At 37.7% G+C, this 21,961-nt stretch overlaps 1 protein-coding gene across 1 annotated transcript in view; it reads right to left on the bottom strand.

Moving 5' to 3' along the window:
• Window positions 1–21,961, bottom strand: part of plch1 (phospholipase C, eta 1) — a 34,319-nt gene that overhangs the window by 6,932 nt on the left and 5,426 nt on the right. Inside the window, exons 4-17 of the mRNA XM_053321454.1 lie at window positions 21,173–21,343; window positions 19,954–20,047; window positions 16,166–16,369; window positions 15,445–15,565; window positions 12,756–12,927; window positions 10,645–10,752; window positions 7,897–8,052; window positions 7,077–7,139; window positions 5,798–5,892; window positions 3,834–3,931; window positions 3,546–3,725; window positions 2,025–2,132; window positions 1,602–1,726; window positions 1,239–1,323 (exon numbers count right to left, since the gene is read on the bottom strand). Of these exons, the coding sequence (XP_053177429.1) occupies window positions 1,239–1,323; window positions 1,602–1,726; window positions 2,025–2,132; window positions 3,546–3,725; window positions 3,834–3,931; window positions 5,798–5,892; window positions 7,077–7,139; window positions 7,897–8,052; window positions 10,645–10,752; window positions 12,756–12,927; window positions 15,445–15,565; window positions 16,166–16,369; window positions 19,954–20,047; window positions 21,173–21,343 (1,780 nt within the window). The remainder of the gene's footprint in view (window positions 1–1,238; window positions 1,324–1,601; window positions 1,727–2,024; window positions 2,133–3,545; window positions 3,726–3,833; window positions 3,932–5,797; window positions 5,893–7,076; window positions 7,140–7,896; window positions 8,053–10,644; window positions 10,753–12,755; window positions 12,928–15,444; window positions 15,566–16,165; window positions 16,370–19,953; window positions 20,048–21,172; window positions 21,344–21,961) is intronic.

Raw genomic sequence — 21,961 nt, 5'->3', positions numbered from 1 at the left:
GTTTTTCTAAGGATTGATTGCAGTCATTATTAGAAATTAAGATAGTTTTGTTTGTGTGCCATACATAGTATGTACTATAATACTATATGTATAGTGTAATACACACATAGTATGTACAGCATATGGCACTTTTCAAATCCCTTTTCAGAGGATAAGAAAATGAAGTGCAAAAATATGGAAGTGGTACTGTATCACAACAAAGCAGTAGTCATACAAAGTTGCATTGTTGCAAAACAGTAATGGATAGGTGGGGCAGCTGTGGCTCAGGAGATAGAGCGGTCGTCCTCCAATTGGAAGATTGGCAGTTCGATTCCCGGCTCCTCCAGTCCACATGTCGATGTGTCCTTGGGCAAGACACTTAACCCCAACGGTGTATGATTGAGAATGAATGGTTAACTTCCTCCTGATGTGCAGGTTGGCACCCTGCGTGGTAGCCATCAGTGTGTGAATGAGATGTAATGTAAAGCGCTTTGAGTAGTCGTAAAGACTAGAAAGGTGCTATATAAGTACAGTCCATTTACCATAGGTCATAACATAAAATCAAGCCTTTGAAGAATAATAATACTAATCATAATTAATATGTGGTGCAGACATTTATTCCATCCCTTGTTAGGGCAGTGGCTATTTCTCAGGGATCAATCTGTTTTATATGGGCTAAAGGTCTGCAATAGAATTTGTTGCAATTCTGTAATTGTGATCAATAAAATGTTACATCAGTCTGCCTTTTTTCCACAGCAGACATTTTGACTGGTCTCAGTAGGAAAAGCACAGGTGTTACTGATAATATTAACGAGGACCCTGTTCTACACTAATCTGGAACCCTGAAACTGAAATGGAATTCAGCCATCATTAATTCTATTGAGCTCTTCCTACTGTGATATGTAATCCATGAAAAGGGCTTCTTTTTAAAATACAATAACAAAACTTAACAAGATGATACAATTGAAGAAATCTGATATTTTCTACAACAATATTCTATTTGACGGAACTATGCAGCCCTGGCCAGATGATATGATATACTCAACATCTCACCAAAAGGAAATAATCAGTCAAAGTAACATTTGTAGGCAGGTAGGAAGCTGCGATGGGTTGATGTTAATCAGATCATATAGGTCTAGAAATTTAGAGTACGGTAACGTCTGGTCATTTTCTGTTGTGCAAGAGATGACATGTTAAAACATTCAGTTGTTCAGTGTGTTTACAGTATTGCTGTTCAAGTTCATCTGTGTGTGTCTAACCATTGTCATCAACAACTCGTGTCTGTTCCTTGCAGCAATCAACTGGCAGACCGATGATCTCCACTTCAACAAATGGATCAATAATCTGATAGAGAAGGAAGAGCAGTGAGATGATAAAAAAGGCAATACAATTCTGTCATATTGCACAACATTAAATTAATTTGGCAGACATTACTTTTGTCTTTTTAGTTGTAGTTGTTTTTGAAGATGAGACATAAGTATTATGACTTAAAATTAAATTTCATGCTGTTGAATATATCTCTGATCAAGAGCAAGATAAACATATCTAAGAAGGCAAGTGTAACAGTGCATGTTGTTTGATATGTGTGTGTGAGACAGACTCAGAGTTCAGTGTGTTTGTACCTCTCCACGGTCCCCCAGCATGGAATCTGGAGGTTTGGGCAACTGCTGTCCACTAATGATTTTGAGAATTAGCTGTTTTTTGGGGTAAGCTGGAAGTGGGTCAGCACTGAATGGGCTGAAGGAGCCTGGAGGGAATGAAAGACAGCAGAGCAAGAACTTTGATTATGTCATCACTTAATCCAAAAAAACCCAGACCCAAATATTTACACACAGGATGTGCATAGGAACAAATAAGACAGAACTATATAGACTTTGCTAAATTTACATTAAACTCTATTACTGGATACACATTTTGTATGCTTTCTTTTGAGCATTACATCATGAACAGCTGATCAGTGTTTATGTATATGAACATATCAAGTATTTGTTTGCATGCTTGTATTTTTGCTTGGTTGTGTGTATGCTGCATATTTGTTGCAGTACCTTTACACATGGGAGGGGGCTTGAGGACATAGCCAATACCTCCATTCACCATGAACTTGGCCCTGTTGAGCTGCATCATTCTGCCTTCAGTCTGGTAGTTCAGGGCCACTAAAAGAGAAAAAAATGTTTCATTACTAAATGTCACGTAACCCCTACACATCAAGCTATTGGTGCAATATATATAAGCTAAAATGAGAGTGATTCTTCACTTTTCATTTACTTTTGCATTTATAAAATGTTCCTCTTTGTTTATCAATTCATTTTTATTCAATAAAGGAAGGAACATAAAAATTGATTAGCAAAGAAGTACCGTAAAAACCAGTGTATAAGTTGCACCTTTAACGCAATTTTTTCATTTAAAAGTGGGGTGCGTCTTATACACCGGTGTGTCCTATTTACCAGTGAAATACAGAGAGGTTGGATCTGCATATGATTAAAGGTATATAAAAGGCTGTCCACACTGGAAACGATAACTATGATAGCTATAACTTTAAACATAATGATGTGAGTGTCCACATTTCTGTTTTGGCAGCTGATGAAAACAGATAGATTATTGATGACCCATTAATGCTGTATTTTGTGCGGAAAAATGATTGTGTGTTGATCAGAAGTATTTGGGGACACTGCTGTGATGTTTCAGTCTTTACAGACCAAACTGATGTTGAAGCGCGATGTGCAAAAACTGTTCATCAGAGCGTGGCTCTGATGAACAGTTTTTGGGACGCGAGTAAGCATACAGGTACACACTGTATCAAATATGTAAAGTTACTGTGTTCTTTTAAAAGGCCTAACCCGAACCAAGTCAGAGTTAATATACCGGTCCAGTTCAGTTAAGCAAATCATTACCGGACCATTACTCATCAACCTGACACACTGTCTCAGGTGTAATATGTGTGTTTTAATTGTGTTTCTAATAAAAGTAAATTGAGAAAGTTTTGGAGTATAAACGCCTGGGTTTATAAATGCACGACTACTGGTGCATTCAAATAAGTCTGTAATAGTATGTAAAAGAAAGTGTTTTTCCCAGCATGACACCCCCCACCGGTACAATCTTGGATTGTTTGACTTTGACTTTGGATTGTTCAGCTCTTGTGCAGTTGAAAATATTTGGTTCCAGCCATTTTTTTTAGTTTATCTATATATATTTATACTTGATCTTATTTTTTTATTTATCTAGGCCTATATACTGTTTTTCTGCTTAATCCTCACAAATTACTATTCCAACTGTAACCCAATAAATACACTCGCACACAATCAGTCACACACATGCAATGCTGCACAACTGAGTTCACACTCTTACCCATTAGGCTCTGCAAAGATGACCAAATCAGGAAAATAGCAGACCACAGAATGTGATATGCATACATGAAGTATATGATGAAGTATATTTAAGTGTATGCATTTATTATACAGTGTCAAATAATGATAGTGTATGTCGCTTAAGGGAGGGCACCTAATGTTTTCATTAAAAGATAAGCTCCACACGAGTCAAAAGCTTTGAGTGACAGACAGCGAGCTCACCCAACTGACAGCCCACATTCCAGTAGAACTGGGGGTTGAAATTGGACGAGTCAATGCGATAGGCTGAGGGGTAAATCCGTGACAGCTGCCTCTGGTTGAACACCAAGAAGTCTTCAGCTCTGTGATTCACCAGAGACTGGGCTCTGGTTTCACTGAATGACAAAACATCACCTGGAGTACCTGAAGGGAAACATGGGTTAGGCATGAGGTAAATGTTTTTAAAGCAAATATTGAAATACGCTTATTTGTATGCCTGTGTGTGTGTGCAGTCAAAACTAAATGTTTCACCTTCATTCAGACACTCCTGCGAGGCAACAGAGTTGGTGAACACCACCAGGTTTGACAGATCTCTACTCAGTTTCATCGTCTTCCTCTTCCTTCCACCCCTAAAACAATTGCCAGATGACAGAAGACAATTGCAAGGAGAGTGAGTGAGATCATGTATGTATGCATGAGACATGTAAAGTAAGATGGATGTCTAGGAAGCCATGAACACACTCATATACCCATCCAAGCGTTTACATTGGCAAAAGCTTAACAGGCATCAGAGGGATGTCCATCAGTGAGGCAGGTGCAAATGGCAGTAAAGGGCATCAAAAGCAAAAAGCTTAATAGGGACCAGAGCGCATGCAGTGCAACAGCAAGACTCACATACAACTACACATACACAAAGTCATGCACACAAAATCTTGCAGAACAGCAAGTTACACAGATGCGTGCTTGCAGGAATGTGTATTGTGATAGTTCTCAAAGATGCATATATGAATATGCAACCAGGAACAGATAATGGAGGAACAAAGAGGGAGACAAAGGCCTGATACACAGAAACCAACTAAAGGAGAGGAAAAACAGCTGAATTTCCATACTTCCTGCCCATTGCTCACACACAAAGAAAAAAGAAAAAGGAGACAGAGCTGCTCAAAGAATGTGCGTAAACGAGAACTTGGTTATATTCAAGTTGCTATGCCCTCTACTTGTGTATTTTTCCCACATTTGTGAATCAGATCTGTATTTTTAAAACCATAGTATGAGCAGAAAATAAAACTGAATTCTGATTTTGGCCACTTTTGTATGTGGTCCTAAATATGATGAACATCTAATTTCCATTTGATTAATATCCATCTTAACACTTAATAACTGAGCTCATGTGACATTTATTTCAGTCCAATGAAACATAAAAACGTCATAATCGCACACTGGTATACTTAACTGGAGGAAAGATTGAGGACAACTACAATGGAGGTTTTCAGCAGAGGAACAGTTAAGTGGAACATTTGAGATGCACTAGAAGCAAAACTCAAAGTGACATGGGAAGTAATGGAAAGTATATTTACTCAAATATAGTACTTTCATACAATATTAAGGGACTTTACTTGAGTACTTTGAGTTTTTATATTTTGTACTTTCAACTCCTCACAACTAGAAATACATTTCCAATTAAGATTTTACATACAAAACATTTGATCAGTGAATGAATAAATACACACTGTTGTAGATTAAACTGCTATATATATACTATATATAAAGAAGTTACATTAGCTCCACTTTGACCAACTACAGCATTTACAGTAAGTGCCACTTACATGTTACTACATCAATAATAATGCTGCAATAGTATAACAACTCTAGCATACTCTGGTATTATTCACTTTTGCTTTTTTTAATTTCATTCTGTTGCCAGTACCTCTGAAATATCACTTAAAATAATTTTGAATGCAGGAGTTTTTATTGTAATGGAGAATTATTAAAGATGCATTATTGCTACTTTGCTAAATCAATTTTCTTAATAAATATTCCTGCATTGATCACAGGTAACTGTGTTTAAACAAAACATTAAAACTACATTTAATAAAAGTAAGTATGTAGCACAAGAAGCAATACCTTTCCTGTATTTTATACAATACACCCAGCTATGATTTAAATGAGTTAATAGAGCTATATGACAACACCAGTCATAATTGCATAATTGAGCAATATTTGCAGAATGAACGTAGCCTAGGACTTATAAAAAAAGTATAGAAATGTTGATTGTAGACTTTTTTGAAGTCCTTCATCTGACAGATTATAGATTTTTACATGAAAGGAGAACAAATCAATAGCAGTCAAGCTACAGGCTTCAAGTCCAAAATTGTTTTCCTCACTGAAACAGAAGTTATTACTGAGAAAGCTACTAATGCCTTGAATCATTCAATACTCCTGGCAGTCACCAACTACCAAGCATCAGTGTTGTGGTGTGGTAGGTCAAAGGTCACCTGTTGAACTGTCCTCCAGCCTCATTCCCAGACCTCTCGTCACTGTCGTCCTCCTTGTCCACACTTTGGCATGTCAGCCTGGATTTGGAGTGCCTCTGGATAACGAACAGACACATACACAAATATATTAACAGACACAGAAGCAGCACTGCAAGGAAGGTTTCATTTACCATTTCATTTCTATCTTTGACACATTGAAAAGAGTAAAAATAGTGCCTATATTCTTGTTGCAAATTATGTTCAACTTAAATTCTGATAAATGTGTTAAATACACATCATACATGATACCAACCACACACAAACTTATGTGGGTTCTTTAGTGGGCAGAGGTCGCTGATAGTCTCTCTTTTGCAACTGTATGTGTTTCATAGATGTGTTATCTATAGAGTGTTGTTATTGTTTTTGAGTTTTTGAGTTTGTGCATGTCGGTGGGTGTTTTAGGTATAGCTTATGTAATTATAGAGAGTGTGTATTTGGTAAAGTGTATTCTTCTGTGAGAGAAGCAACATCCCTATTAGAGCTAAAGTGGAGTTGAGAAGGGGATGAGGGTCACAGTAATTACAGGGTTTAGGCTGCTTGCCAACAGATTACATGCACCAATGCATGCACATATACACACGCATACACACGTGCACGCACGCGCACACACACACACACACACACACACACGTGGGAGGATGCAAAATATGCAAAGACAGAAGCATGAAAGAATGAAGACAAGACATGAGTTGGTAAACAGAGGAAGGGAAAGAGTGCAGAATGGAAGGACTTAAGAGGTTAAAAGAAGCCAATAGGTAGAGGAAGAAAATCAATGGAGACTGAGGAATAACCAGACTGAGAATGAGAGAATGTAGAGAGAAAACAAAACCAAATAACCACTCATACAACATTTATGCACAAACCTGTCTTAATTATTACCCTGCTTCCTACTACAGGCTTAAGATACTTCTACAAAGGGTGTTATATATTTAAATTCACCATACATCATGGGCAGTTTATTAGGTACACCTTGCTGTTCAGTGGTATTTTAAGAGTCCTGACACACTAAGTGAGATGTAATTGCTAACCTTTGAGTGTGGTATTTTGTGATGTTTCCAGCACTATTGTCTCTAGTTGGCTCTCTCAATGGTCATTTGTGAAGGTTTATTATTGCTGTGGTTTAAAGTATCTAAGTATATTATTACCAAACAGTCTGAAGCTGAACACAATTTTCCCATTTCAGAACCCACAGAAGATCAAAAATGAAGCAAAAAGCATCCTTTCTTTCCGTGCTCCTCACCTTCTGTTTGAGCGTCGTGATGAAGGATCTGCTCTGGGATTTCTTCAGTACACCTTTGGAGCTCTAGATACAAGGAGAACACACTCAGAGGCTATTTTACATGTGTATTTGTGTGTGCTTGTTTACTCTCATGTGTTAAGCATTTGGTGTGAATCTAATAACAACCAAATTAGCACCCAGTGAGTCACTTAAACCCAAAAGCTCAGTTGCTGGAGGGGCTGCAACAGACATCAGCCAATAAACCACAACACAGCTGAAGAAGAGATTTGGGGGAGAAATAAGAAAAGGAGAGACAGAGAAAGAATATAAATTATGATAAGGAAGAGAGTGACAAAAAGAGCTTTGGAGACAGCATGAGGTAAAGGGAATCTCCAGCAAAGCAGGAGTAGAAAAGGAAACTCAGATGCACGACACCCACTGTGGGTGTTGGGAAGTGGCTCTCAGGAAACTAAAGCTTCTAAAAATAGCATGAGAGGCAAGGAGGGAAATAAAATATTGAGTAACACTGCAGACATTTAGTTTCTCATCACTTTAGGTCTGTTTTGACATGCTTTAGATTACATACCGCCCATGCATGAGGAAATAGGGAATTCCCTGCAGAGTGGTCTGAGGAAGTGCTGTTTGTCTGTTCATTTTTTGTGTGTTTTGCGGGTGCCTTTGACCTGTGGGTGGTGCAGTATCTAGTCTTTATTTTCTCCCTCTGTGACTAATATCATGGCCTAGTTTTATCCCCCCTCTTTTGCTCTCTTTCGTCTCTTCATCTGTTGACATGTATTACTCTGCTGCATATGCATCTCTACCCATTGCCTTGGGGTTGTACCTGCCGCAGGTTCTTCTGCAGGCCCTGGTGAGTGGCTCGGAGCAGGGCTCTGATGCTGAAGCTGTCCGTATCTTCCTTGTCTCCAATGCGAGACTCCTTCAGTAGAGAGTCCAGTTTCTTTCTGATGTGAGACTCTACCTGGTGATGACCATTCCCCTGTTTGAAAGCAGAATGGAGTTAGCAGGTTAGAGAGCAAGAAAGGCAAGGAAGCGAAAGGCACAAAACACATTGCAAAAACACATGTATGGACAGGAGATGATGGAGAGTATTACTTTCACGAAACAAGTGAGTGTAACCACTTCAGAATTTCTATAAATATTGTGTTTAATATTTAAGATGTTATTTTTTAAAGATCCAAAATGACAGTAATAGGAGTAGTTAGGAGTATGCCCTCTTTCCAGATGTTTACACATACAGGCAATGTATATCTGTTTAAAATACAAAATGTGCAGTAAAGTATATAAATATCATATCATCATAGTCAAATATATTTAAGCATACTGTATAAACTGCACAGACCCACCTACCGTATGTACAGTACCAGTCAAAAGTTTGGACACAGTTTCCCATTCAAATCAATGAGAAAGTGTGTCCAAACTTTTGACTGGTACTGTATATAAAGCATATAAAGCAATTAATTAGATTACCCACATAATATTCACTTAAGTACACCTTTGCACCTTTACTTGTATCCTGTTTACAATTTACAGGGCTTTAACTGTGCGTAAACCTTGTATGTTGCTGTCATTTTGTTGTTTCTATATGTACCTATGTTTTCCCTTACTTGCTTGTATATAATAGTTATTGTAATTATTGTAATGTTTGTTAGTTGTGATAACATTTAGAGCCACTAGAAACGGGAGTCAAATTCCTTCTAGGCATACACATGGCCAATAAACCTGAATCTGTTTGTAATTAATAATACATTCTTAAGAAATAGCTTTAAAATCAAACTGGCACACGCTGTAATGTATATGAAATGTGATGAGAAATTGCAGCAGGTAAATATAGTGCACTATACAGTAAATAATGATTGATTCTGAGCGCCATAGTTAACGTCAACATCAACACATCCTACATTTGCACGTCTAAACTGTTTCAGGTACAAGTTGGTGAGTATGGAACTGACTGCAATTGACATCAGCCCGAGGACGCCACTTCATGTACTGACAACATTATGTGTTGCCTTCTTATCGTAATATTAGTGCATTGGTATTGACTGATCTGAAAGCTTACTGTACAGCTAAAGTGATGCTTATCCCTAACTAGTTTAATGAGCTAAATACAAAACCGCTCAGTGCCACCATCCCTTTAAAATGGCGATGATCATCCAAAGTGGCATCTGCGGCCTCATGCCTCCAGCTAAATGTGGTAGAATGATGCCATATTCAGTCACACAAGTGAACCATCTGGAAAATAACTAGAGTGCATTCCTGCTTTAAATTTGATGAGGGAAACCCTGGAACTACAGTTGCATAGATTTGCATGTAGCTGTATTCATCAATAAATAAAAAGCTAGTTCTAATTCTTTTTATACTTGCATTGGCTTAATACTCAGGGAGCTGCACCATTAAACATTGATTATCCCCAAACATTACTGCGGGGATGATATATAAAACTTATATATATAAACAACATTACATCTCAATTAACAAACTCATTACCCTGAACACAACAAAATCATTAAGATCCGATTATCTAACTTCTCTTTGTGGTGCATATGCATAGAATAGAGACACACTAGGAAGCTGCCCAGACAGACGGCAGTAAAGGAAAAAGGCAAGTTCAATTAAACTACTTTTACCTCTTTATTTTGATAATCTTTAAAGTATTTTAAAGGTTTAAAAAAATTAATATTACAATTTAAAAAACACCCTTTTTGTATTCTCACATCAATTACGCTAACTTTTATTAAAGTGCCTTTTAAACCCAGGTTAAAAACACTTCTCTTCTCCTGTGCTTATGATTTAGCTCTTTCAAAGCTCTTAAAATGTTAATCTTTCATTTGCACTCTGTCCTTTTAATCATTTTAAAGCAAATCATTATTTTAGGCACAGATGACAGAAAGATGTGGCTGACACTGTTAGTTGTCTTGCTATTATGATAGCTCATGAAATAAGAATTGTATTAAAAAAATGATGATGATTTAGTGGAAATAATATGTTTTTTGTGATTTTCTGTCATTCATATTCTGTTATGATGGATATCTATGTTACACACAGTCAAAGTTCCAAAACTTGAGGTGAACATGTGTAACATGCTGTCTTCAAGTCAAAAGCCAGAGCTTTGACCTGCTCTGGATGTTCTTCTTGCAAAATGACCTCTATTTTCCCACCAAGCTGATGAATAGCCATTCACTCCATTAGTTAAGGTTGTTACTAAGGTTGTTCCATTGGCTGTTTGTATCGTCCACTCGCATATTTCAATCAGATTTCAGCTTGTGCATGAAGTATTTGAGAAGTTTACATTCCAAGTAAAGAACAGGGATGAAAAGTGAAGTCCATCTACTTTTGTTTGTTTATATAACCTCTTTTGTACACTACCTTAGATCAAAGCTAACACTGGATCACTAGTCCTGTCTCAGACAGAGGCATTTAGGGCCAGGAAAGATGAATAAGGATTTTTTAAACTGTAAAATCATGTAGGGATATTCCTGTAGAGCCCCACAATAAAAATGTAGACCTGTAAATGTGCATGTTATGTCCCACTTAACAAACAATTAACAAAACATTTCTTTATCTATCGTACATTACTGCTCTTGAGCTTAAAGTCGTCCTCAATTTCATCAGCGCTGTCATCATCGGACACCTCCCCTTCCTCAGCGTCTGCAGACAGATAGGCAGGCAGACGCTTTCCCTGGAGAATAGAGCAAGAGAAGACAGACAAAGAAACAGGAGAAGAGTGACAAACTTACATTTGACCCATGCATATATAATCATTCACTCTTCGCTTTAAACACTTTGTATACTCAATAATGCCCACACAGGTTGCACCCTGAAGATAGTCCAGGAATAACACCGGAAAATGCAATATATATTTCACAGACACATAAAGGTAGCCTCTCTCAAAATTCTTTATGGGGCTCCTTTTCCATACTATATAGGTAGAATTCAATCCATTAGTGCCACATATAAAAAAACACACACACACACACACACACACAAAATGTACAATCAGCTGTGGATTCTCAGAGAAGCTCCCTAAGCAGCTCTTTCAGCAGAGTGGAAGCCCATTAGTGAGCTATTCTGACGTGTGAGTGGGAGTTGAGATTTTCTAAGCTTCAAAATCAATGGCAGACTCCAAGCAGTACATCCAGTCTCTCACTGGCTGATATCACCACCCTCACTGAAACTGCTGCCACAAGCAGTCTATCCCTTCTACCTTCTTTTTGTGACCGTCTAAAACCCTTAAACCATTTTCTTTATTGTCTTGTGACCCTCTGGCCTCTTGCTCCTCTAGGGGATGCAGAGAGGGGAAAGGCTCTCGAACGAGGGATGAGAGGGGGAGGAGAGATAGAGGAAAACTGTTAGAGAGGTGTAAAGGGCTTTATAGAAAATCAATAATGCTCTTTTACTTTTTAGACATCTGGCTGGGGGGACATAGCCAAAGCTCCGCTTTTCCAGGGGAATAATGCAGGCTTTCTTCGCATTACAGATAAAGTCAATTTTATCTGGTTTTTATAACAAAAAGTCCAATAAATTCTAAAAGCTCTTGCACACCCAGAAGCTCTCTCTCTCTTTCACTGCCTGAGTCCACATGTCAAAGTTTCCTTGGGCAATACACTGAACCCCAAGTTACTCTGGAAGGCTGTGCCATTAGTGTTTGAATGATTAGTTCTCCTATATGACATTTGAACAAACATAAAATACATATGTCAATCAACAAAGTGGAAATTTGCAGACCATTTGGATCACAATCTTCTATCATATTTGAAAGAGATTTCATATTAATGTGTTTATTCTTCTTAAGATAGTTTATTGCCACATATCTAGTTTGATCAGCAGATAGCGACAGACTACAACTCAGTACCTTTTGAAGTAACTTTTCTGTCTGATGATATGTGTGTTATGTGAGGTTCCTTCATATCAAATGAATGGAAATAGAGATTTATTTTTAATATTATTGAAGCCACTGAACTTTAAAATCCTACTAAATGATTCAAATTAGAAATATGAGACAAAATGTTGCTGTTGCAGCCTATCCTGTGTATGTTGTTCAGTCACTTGATTATTTTTTAATATTATTTTAATATTTGGGGAATATAAGATTATTTGTGACTCTGCTACAGATAAAACACATAATATATTTTTCATGGGATGTCAGCATATTTTAAAAGATTCATTTAATCATGGTTAACTACAAAATTGCTACAGCTAATAGAAATCTAAAATGAATGTTTTTTGTGCTTCTGTTTGCGTATGTTATGAAATAAATCTGTCAGTCTGTCATCTCATGCCAGCATCTCGTCCCTCTTTTTTCCTCTCTATAATATGATGAGCTAGTTTTGTCCTCCCCTCCTCCTTTTTATTCTCTTCATCTGTTTATGGGCAGTAATTAGCTGCCTTGCAGTGCCCCTCCTACTCCCCATCCTCAGTACAGTAACGCTCATGATCTAAAATATGGAGGAATAACAACTGCTCTGTTTTCTTCACTGAACAAAGAGGAATGAAACTGAGAGAGTGTAATGCAGAGGCTTTCATTCACAAGTACATTAAATGACTGGGCATATTCTGTATTTATTCATTCATTTAAAACATAAACTGTTAATCTACTGTCCATCCATCCATCCATCCATCCATCCACCCATCCATCCATCCATCCATCCATTCACCATTTGCAAACCTGTTATGTATTCTTACTTTGATGAGTATCTTGCCCAGTAGGCTGTTAGGACTGGGTAATGTTTTGGAGTCTCTGTTCAGTGCATTTCCCACATCCAGTTTGTCAGCAAAGATTTCTCTGAGATATACAGCAATCTTCTTCTGCTGCTGGATGGTACAGTGGTTCTCTATTGACAGAATTACTGGGTATCTGAAAGAAAGAAAAAGACTTTCCATAAATGATATAAAACCTGTCAACAGTAATAAAATGTATCTTCAATGGAGTCAGTGGACTGAAGTGAAACTGATCTGCCGACATGAGTGTGAATGACATTTCAAACTGTACTTCGGTTTCTCAAGAACACAGAAAGTAAATGATAAAAAACACGGCTGCATAAACACCTCTTCACCTCTGCGACATGGTGTGTGTATGTGTGTATGTGCGTGTGTGTGTGTGTGTGTATGTCTGGCAGGGGTGGTGTGTGTGTCTGTATTTTCATTTAGAAAAGGTGAAATGACTTGTGGCCACAAAGAAGCACAGCTCAAATGTCACGTCTGTCAGACTGACAGGGGACGTCGCCCTATTCTCACCTCTATCTCTGATCCATAAAACACACATACATATATACACACACACACACACACATATGCACAGATAGATGAAGAGAGAGAGAGAGAGGCCCTTTAAAGATAAAAAGAGACAACAAAGACAGTAACATCCTGGAGATCCTCTCAGGTGAAACAGTGAGGCAGCTCAACGAGCTGTAAAATGTATGTGTGTGTGTGGGATGTGGGATGGCACAGAAACTCGCTCCATTCCAATACAACCCAGGGGCCATTGATCATATTAACAGGTGGCACCAATGATAAAATATTATCTGAATGTAAGAGGCGAGAACAGCAGCTGGAGAGACAAAAGAGAGAGAAAGATAAAACACAGAACATTCCGTTTATTAATCTGATCTTGCTGTCTGCATTATTACTGATTGCTAATTAACGAAGGTGTGTGAGAATATGTACATTGCAGGTATTTTCTGATGAGCAAGTGTGAGTGTTTGCTTTCAGAAAGCTACACTGAACACATGTTTTTCAAATCATCATTTAAATTTAAATCACAATGGATCAGCCGGATCTTAAGTAAAGCAGTCATTCAGACAGCTTTGTAAACCATAGTTGTACCTGAATATATGCAAATTTGTAAAATAAATGCAAAAAAGGTCAAATGAGATAAAGTGGTGTAAGTTTTCATCCATTCACTTAAGTAGGTTTGTTCATTTGTTGTGTCTCTCCTTCTTATGTGACTTATGTCTTCCTGGTGATTTGTTTTGTTGTATACTGTGTTACTTCATTTTGTTCTTTGATCAGTTGCCAACAAAAGAAAGTTGTAGCAAAATCATTGAAGATATGCTATATGTCCATCAATTTGACCTTTAATTAATTCACCCTAACCCTAACCCAAATGTTGAATTGCAATTTGCTTGTATTTTCTTTATTTTCTCACAACTGTCTCTTAGATATGAAACTACACTAAGGAAACGGTTAGCTTGGCACAAAGCTTGAAAACCGGGGAAGCTAGCCTGGCGAAGACTGTACGAAGATTTTTTTTTTTTTATCTGCCTTCCATCCACCTCTTACTCTCTATAATTTACATGCTCTAACTAATTTATTTAACCCATACAAAAAACAGTGTGTGTAAAAACATCAAGTTTTGGTTCTATGGGGTTTTGTGTTAAGTTAAGACAGATCTCAATCTACAGTACTTTTTTGAAATTTTTGGCAAGAAAGCCAAGAAGTGTATTTTCTGAAATGTCTTCAAGACCAATACCAGCTATAGATAACATGCCACAATGCCACAAAAAATGTTACAAAAAATTAACAACTACAAGTTAGGGTTATGACACACAACATAATCTCATTGTAGTTAAAGTTCCAACAAGCTGCAGCCAAATGTATTTACACCTCTGGTTTAATTACATAATTTATATCTACTCCAGTACTGTCAGTGCTTTTGAATAAAATATGTGTTTTTTTAATGCAGTTGCTGCCATCATAAGTAAATGCAATAGCTGTCAAAGTGAGCATATGTGGCAGAAGGAAGCTGCATCATTCACCACTTTGTTTTGGTATTGTTGGACCCAGCAGAGACAAACAGTAGCTCCTCAGGGGAGCCAGAGGAAATGCTACTAACCAGATGGCTCAGTAATGGGTGCTAATTACTGCCAGGAATCAGAGTGTCTCTGAAAAACACCAACCTGGCCGTCTAAATGTTGCAAATGTTGTTAAACCTTGTGGGGAAAAGTAGATTTTTTATTAAAGTGGTGTGAGAAATGCTAGTTTGAGAATAGTTAAAAAGCAGTTCTGCAGCTGTGTTGATGTTATTACATCTCATTCCATACTGGAGCATATACAATTAACTATATACAATTAATAATACAATCTGTGTGTGCATATAGACACCATAAACTGTGTAGAAATGTTTTGCTGTTTTCCCTGAAGCAATATTATTTTCTTAACTGAATGTCAACGAGAAATGATGCTTAAGTCACATTTATATCAGTATTTAAACTAAAGGAGAAATAAAAGCACTTTTCTATTGGGCACGCTATGCCATTTTTCTCCCACTACAGTACAATACCTTTGGGAGAATGGAAGTGTCTGGTGCCTAGTTTCCATAAAATGTCTCAAACACACACATACAATCACACACACATAGGGAGCTTCAACTCACTGGTTATTTATGAAGGCATATTTATTGATGGTCTCTAAGACAGACTTGAATGTGATCTTGGAGGTCAGAGTGTAACCGTGCTGGACCATTGGCTCTCCGTCAGGTCCGTCCCAACAGTCCACTGCAGGACAAGAAAGAGGCAAACAGGCATGAATATGGAAAACATTTCTATCCTGGTCTCATTCTGACATTCAGCATCTTGTTACTCTTCTCAGTTTTCTGTCTCTTCTCACTGGTCCTCTTCGAATATAAGAAACACAGTGTTTGTGTCAGAGCTCTTATTCTTGGAAGTTTTGTTTTCCACTAACAAATACTGGTCTTAATTAATTCTGGGACACAAAATAGTGTGAATATAAGTGTGTGTTCAACGTTTCAGTGTTGCTGCATCTATGGGCTTGTTTATTATGACTAAATATAAACACAGCAAAATGGGCTTTAGGTTTTAACTTGATAGCAATAACAAAATATATGTCTACAAATTATAGCAAAAAGAAGTAAACATCCTTGATATCCATAAACATCCATACATATCCTTCACATGATTCTCTTAAATTTTAGCTCAAAATGGAGTAAATCTATTTGAGGTGAGAGTTTAACCATCCTTCATTTCATTATTTACACCTGGGTTTTTTTTCCAGCGTGACATGTCAAACTGTCCTCCATGACAGAGGCTTATGCACAGTCAGAATAGTCTTGTATTTAAATATAGACATATGCTTACCCTCCACACATCGGCAGCCAGACTGCAGCACCCAGGCATACATGTCAGTCTTGGAGTGGGAGAGAAGCTGGTCTCCAGTCAGATATGTGTTGTGAGAGGAGGCGACAAAGTAGTTACACAGAGGCTGCTCCATGTCTTGATTCACCTCATGATGCAAAGGGTTGAAAATGTCACACGTTGGACTGCGCATGAAACTTGTAAAACCTGATGGGAAATACAAATATGTGAGAAAAAATAGTTAGAATAGAATTGCAACAAGTGGTAGGTCGGTCCACCAAACACTAAAAACTGAAATATCTACTATTGAATGAATTGTTGTGAAATTTTAAATGGACATTCATGCGCCCCAAGAGATAAATCCTACTGATGGCAAGGCAAGGTAGTTTTATTTATATAGCGCATTTCATACACAATAGCATAATATACGGTGGCCGAGACCCGCCATAGCTGCAAATAAAAGTAACGCTGCTGCATATAAAAGAAACGCTGCAAATAAAAAGACACACCGCAGCAAACAAAAAAACGCTGCAAATAAAAACAAACACCGCTGCAAATAAAAGAAACACCGCAACAAACAAACAACAAAAAAAACACCGCAGCATATAATAAAAAAAAACGATGCAAATAAAAAAAGCCACAACGGAAGTGGATTACCGGGGACTGTTTTTGCCGAAACACCGGAAGAAGAAACAACAACAACCGAATTGGATCGCTACATGTACTTTTTAATGTGTTATTTTGTCAGGCGATGTAGCCCCAGGTTTGAAGTTGAACTGGAGAATGCCGGTGTATTGTTAGCTTCGGCTAACACGGGGAGACCACTAACGAGAGTGTGTTATTACGTTACGTGTTGGACTAAATACATGGACATATTGAGGAAAGTATTTCGATGTTATGGAAACGGATTTCATATTTCACAAGAATGGATACTTGGCGAGCTGTACAGAAAGTCCCGAGTCATAAGATGATCGTTGTGGATAAAGGGAAGACTTTGAAGGTATGTAGAGATTATAGCTGTTTTTACTTTAGCTGAGTGGCTAGCCGAGCCAATCGCTAATACTATTACGGCTGTGAGCAACCAATATAATTCGTGGGTGGTCTTGAATGAATCAGGGCAACCTATGCTTTCTAACAATGTACGGCATGAATAAATATGTTTAAGGGTTGGTGTTTAAACCATTCAGAAGGACTTGTGGCTACCTCCCAACCTCCGACCCGTCCCGTAGGCGGAACAGCGTGTTGCAGTTCCGATCCTCATCCCCATGTTGGCTGAAACAGACAACTCACCCTCAAACATGCTGAAAACCATATTGATGTTTGGTTTGCAGTTAGTCATCCCTAATGTTTATGTGGCTTTGAGGATGTTCCTCACGTTGCCGGTGACAAACTGTGAGGGGGAGCGCTCATTTTCTCATTTGGGGAGAATCAAACTTTCTAGTTAGTTTTCCAATTCGTAGTCCTGTTGTTGTTGTCTCTTCTTCCGGTGTTTCGGCAAAAACAGTCCCCGGTAATCCACTGTGGCTTTTTTTTTATTTGCATCGTTTTTTTTATTATATGCTGCGGTGTTTTTTTTTGCTGCGGTGTTTCTTTTATTTGCAGCGGTGTTTGTTTTTATTTGCAGCGTTTTTTTGTTTGCTGCGGTGTGTCTTTTTATTTGCAGCGTTTCTTTTATATGCAGCAGCATTTCTTTTTATTTGCAGCAGCGTTTGTTTTTGTTTGCAGCGTTACTTTTATTTGCAGCTATGGCGGGTCTCGGCCACCGTAATAAAACATACATAAAACAAACATTTAACAGTAAGAATTGGAAATAAAAAAAACATAAAAGCATGCAATTTGAGAAATAGAAATAAAACCCAATAATAGTAAACACATGGAAACATTAACATTAACATTACTAGAATAGAGTATTAAATATGAGGCTGCAGCATAAAATAATGATTTGCTTTAAAATCATTAAAAGGACATAGTGCAAATGAAAGATTAAACTTTTAACAGCTTTAAAAGAGCTCAATCATAAGCACAGGAGAAGAGACGTGTTTTTAACCTGGATTTAGGGATTTGGGGGCTGATTTCAGTTCTGCTGGTAGTTTGTTCTTACTGAAGTTTTTTTTTTTTTTTTTTTATGCCACCATGAGGTTGAAATTTTTCATTTTTATTGAAATATGTGGTAGATGGATTGCCATGTAATTTGGTAAAGATATCTCAGGGGATGAATTTTGATACTCTTATCCACTTTTTCTCTAGCGCATCCATCAGGTCAAAAATGTTCCTTTATGACCTATTTTGATTGTTTAAAATAAAAGTGAACAGTAAAACACAAAATCTCTTATATTTCAAATGACCGGCCAAATCATAACATGCCCCTTATAAAACTTTGAAGATGACCAAATTTGGAGCACACTCTTCATGAGCAGGTTTGACATCCAGGAAAATACAAAAGAATGACAGGAATTGCAGGCAAGCCCACCAAAACCACAGTGGTGAGGTAGGTATACTTCACACAGCCAACTTTTTTTCAGATGGTGCTGGATGAAGAGGAATGAGAAGGGAGAAAGCATACTTTCATACACAGAAAAGAAATAAAAAATGAGACAGGAATACCAAGGGAAGGAGAAATCAGCAAGTAAGCAGAGTATGAAAAAAACAGACAGTCAATGTGGAAGAAGAAGATTGGAGGGGAAATGGGAAAAAAAGGAGATGTGATGCAAATATAGGAATGCTTTTTGCTGTGGAACATCAGTAATCAGACAGGACATGCAATCTCGTCATGGTACCATCATGGCTAAATCCAGACTCTAGCAGGGCACTATGCATCATAAACTATACTGAACAGACAGTCGCATAGAGAACAAATGCCGTAGGTAAGAGCTCACCACACCGTAAAAATGTGTTTATGTGAATCTGTGTGTGCATTACTGTCACATCTGAACACCATGTATGTTTAAATACACACATTTCAGGCCTTCGGGGAGGGAATGATACTGGTCTGATCAGACAGACACATGTAGTATTCATGCCTCTGACAACAAGATTAGTCTCACCTCTCCTCCACTTCTCATCTCCTCATTTCTGTCACTCTCATTTTCTCTTTCTCTTTCCTCCCATTCTCATTTTGACTTTACAATTTCCTTACTCCAGCTACCCTCCTCAATCCTCACTCCTTTTTCTCCTTTAAGCAAACCCCTCAGTTACTGAAAATGACACTTAGAGATGAGCATCTGATGTAGACAGAATCCCAGAGCATTCATGGTCATTCTTCAATCTTGTCAGCCACTTATTATCAGGATCGTGTGATTATTGTGATTATTGGCCAATGTGTCAGTCATAAGCCACACAATCTGTTCAACTCTGCTCTTTTTTTCTTTTTTTACTTTTATTCATTCAGGGTAATTTCACTGAGAGCAATGCTTTGTTTTTCAGGAAAGCCCTGATAACATTCACACAGTTACACATTCATATCTGGAAGCTGTCCAGTGCACTGAGCAGCTCCACTGGGCTCAAGGGCCCCTTATAGTGGTGGTAATGATGGAGGGACCATCACTGCTTCTCCACTTTCCCCACACAGATTTATCCTGTCTATCGGAGAGGTTTGATCATGTGATCCTCAGGCTACCACTGCCCCACTTGCACTTAACTGTTTTTACCTGATGTTGAATTTAAGTACCAAAAAGATTTTCAAAAATCTAACAAATTAATGGAGTTTCAACCTGATGGTGTGCCGTGACAGATACAGGGAGAGGAAATTAATGGAAGACCTGAAAAAAATTGGTGAAATGGGAGAAACTTACCTTCAATCCCCATGACGCCTCTTTGTTTATTCTCATCAGACAACTCAAACTTGTCAATGACTTCTGCAATGTACTCTGGAGTCACATTGACCATCTACACAGAAAAGAGATAAACAAACTCATCACCATCTAGCTTTATTTCAGTCTGCAGCACATAAAGAAAAATGTTAATGTTGTTAAAATGGAATATATACCAAAAAGTACATTTGACAGAACTAGTCAACAAATCCTCTTAAGTAAGACGGAAAAGGTGAAGGCTAAAGCTTAAACCCCTCTAAATTCACCAAGACACCAAGTACATTTTGTTGAATAAATAAATAAATAAATACAGTGACTGTTTTACACATAAATTCACCCCTTTAACAGAAATTAATCTGTTTTTCACATTTGTTCTACCTCTGGTTCTCTTCAACATACAACTTCCTTTAAGATTATATTGACTCTCATTTCAAATGTTTTATACTTTCTTAGATAGTAACTTATTGTGAGCTTTAAACAATATCTGAGCAATTCTGTAGTCTATAATATCATCAGCTTTCAATGTCTGTAATTGAAAAAAACCAGAGGTTTAAGGGTTCTTGTACATCTGTTGATCATTCTTATGGATGTCTTTTGTAAAATGACAATTTGATTAGTGTGAGTTTTACATGCATTTCTACAAACCTCTACGCAATAGGTGACATATACATAGGTTTAATTTAGCAGGTCCTTAGCTTTATACCAAAGTGGATTTGATTTTTGAGACCTTGCTCATTTCTCATTTTTAAAAATAAACTTTTGTTGCAATAAAATTAAGTGTCAGCAGTGTTAAACACGCAGCATGTTCAGTGAACAGTTTTAATACAGCATTGCATGGTGGAGGCGGATAATACAATATGATGAAAAATGACACCATTGCAATGTGAGAGAGAAAAGAGAGTGTCAGAAACGCAAAGAAAAACTGTAAAGAACAAGACATGGGCTCCAAAGAGACGGACCAATTTTGGGCGTGATAAATTGGCTTAGTGGAGCAGAGTCCTGTGGGCAGACAGCTGAGACAGAGGGAGTAACATTTTAGACTAAGGAGGAATATAATCAGTCTTGACTCTTTTTTGGGTCTCCAGCCCAAATTAAAATGATGATTGGGGAGAAAGTAGTTTGCCATAAAAATGTGTCTGGTTCAACTTCCCTAAGCTGAGCATTTTATTGTCTTTAACCCGATATCAGTGTGACCTCTTACCTTCTGCTCGTTGTGCAGAAAGTTGGCCAGTTCCTCCGCTGTCAGGTGGTCCTTCCTGTCACTGTATGCAATCATCAGCAGGAATAGATCCCGCCTCAAAGACATCATCCTGTAGAAGACGGAGAACTCATCGTACGTCAGCGTGCCCTGTTGATTGTCTGTGTCTGCTTCCTGTGAGGGTGAGGAGTGAAACATCTCAAGCTATAATATTTTGATGATCAGAGCTAACAACAAAAAAAGAAAAAAGGCTTAATATATCTCAACAGAAGTTCATATTACTTTCATAGTGAACCAATGTGGCCACTTTCAAAATCTAACTCAGCAGTGCTTTGTGATGACTGAACTAATAGCAAAACTAATACTGGATCGCTGAGGCCAAACCCAATAATGATATTTGATAATGATTAAAATTTGATAATGCAATAAAACACAATGCATAAAAATATTGGCAAGGACCCTATAAACATAATATAAACATAAGGCAGATCAATACACTTAAAACTAAAACAAGAAATATCATAAATGTTGAACTGCAAACTTCACTTAAACTGAATTAATAAAAACTTGAACATATTGTAGCTCCTCTCCTCTGGACATAAGCCTAATATTATGTGTTTTCCTGCAATGATTGTGTGTTACACATTGTATTTGCATTCTACAGTGCTTCAACAGATTACACACTTACATAATTGCAGAAGGGAATGCAGTAAGACTGCGAGTGATATTGTGCATACATTTGTTGATGCTCCCCCACAATCTGAATGTAAATAGGTTGCTAAATTGACAGTA

Source organism: Scomber japonicus, chromosome 6 (genome assembly GCF_027409825.1).
Source record: "Scomber japonicus isolate fScoJap1 chromosome 6, fScoJap1.pri, whole genome shotgun sequence".
NCBI lineage: Eukaryota > Metazoa > Chordata > Actinopteri > Scombriformes > Scombridae > Scomber > Scomber japonicus.
Note: the sequence above shows the minus strand (reverse complement) of the source record. Positions and strands in the feature narration are given on the sequence as shown.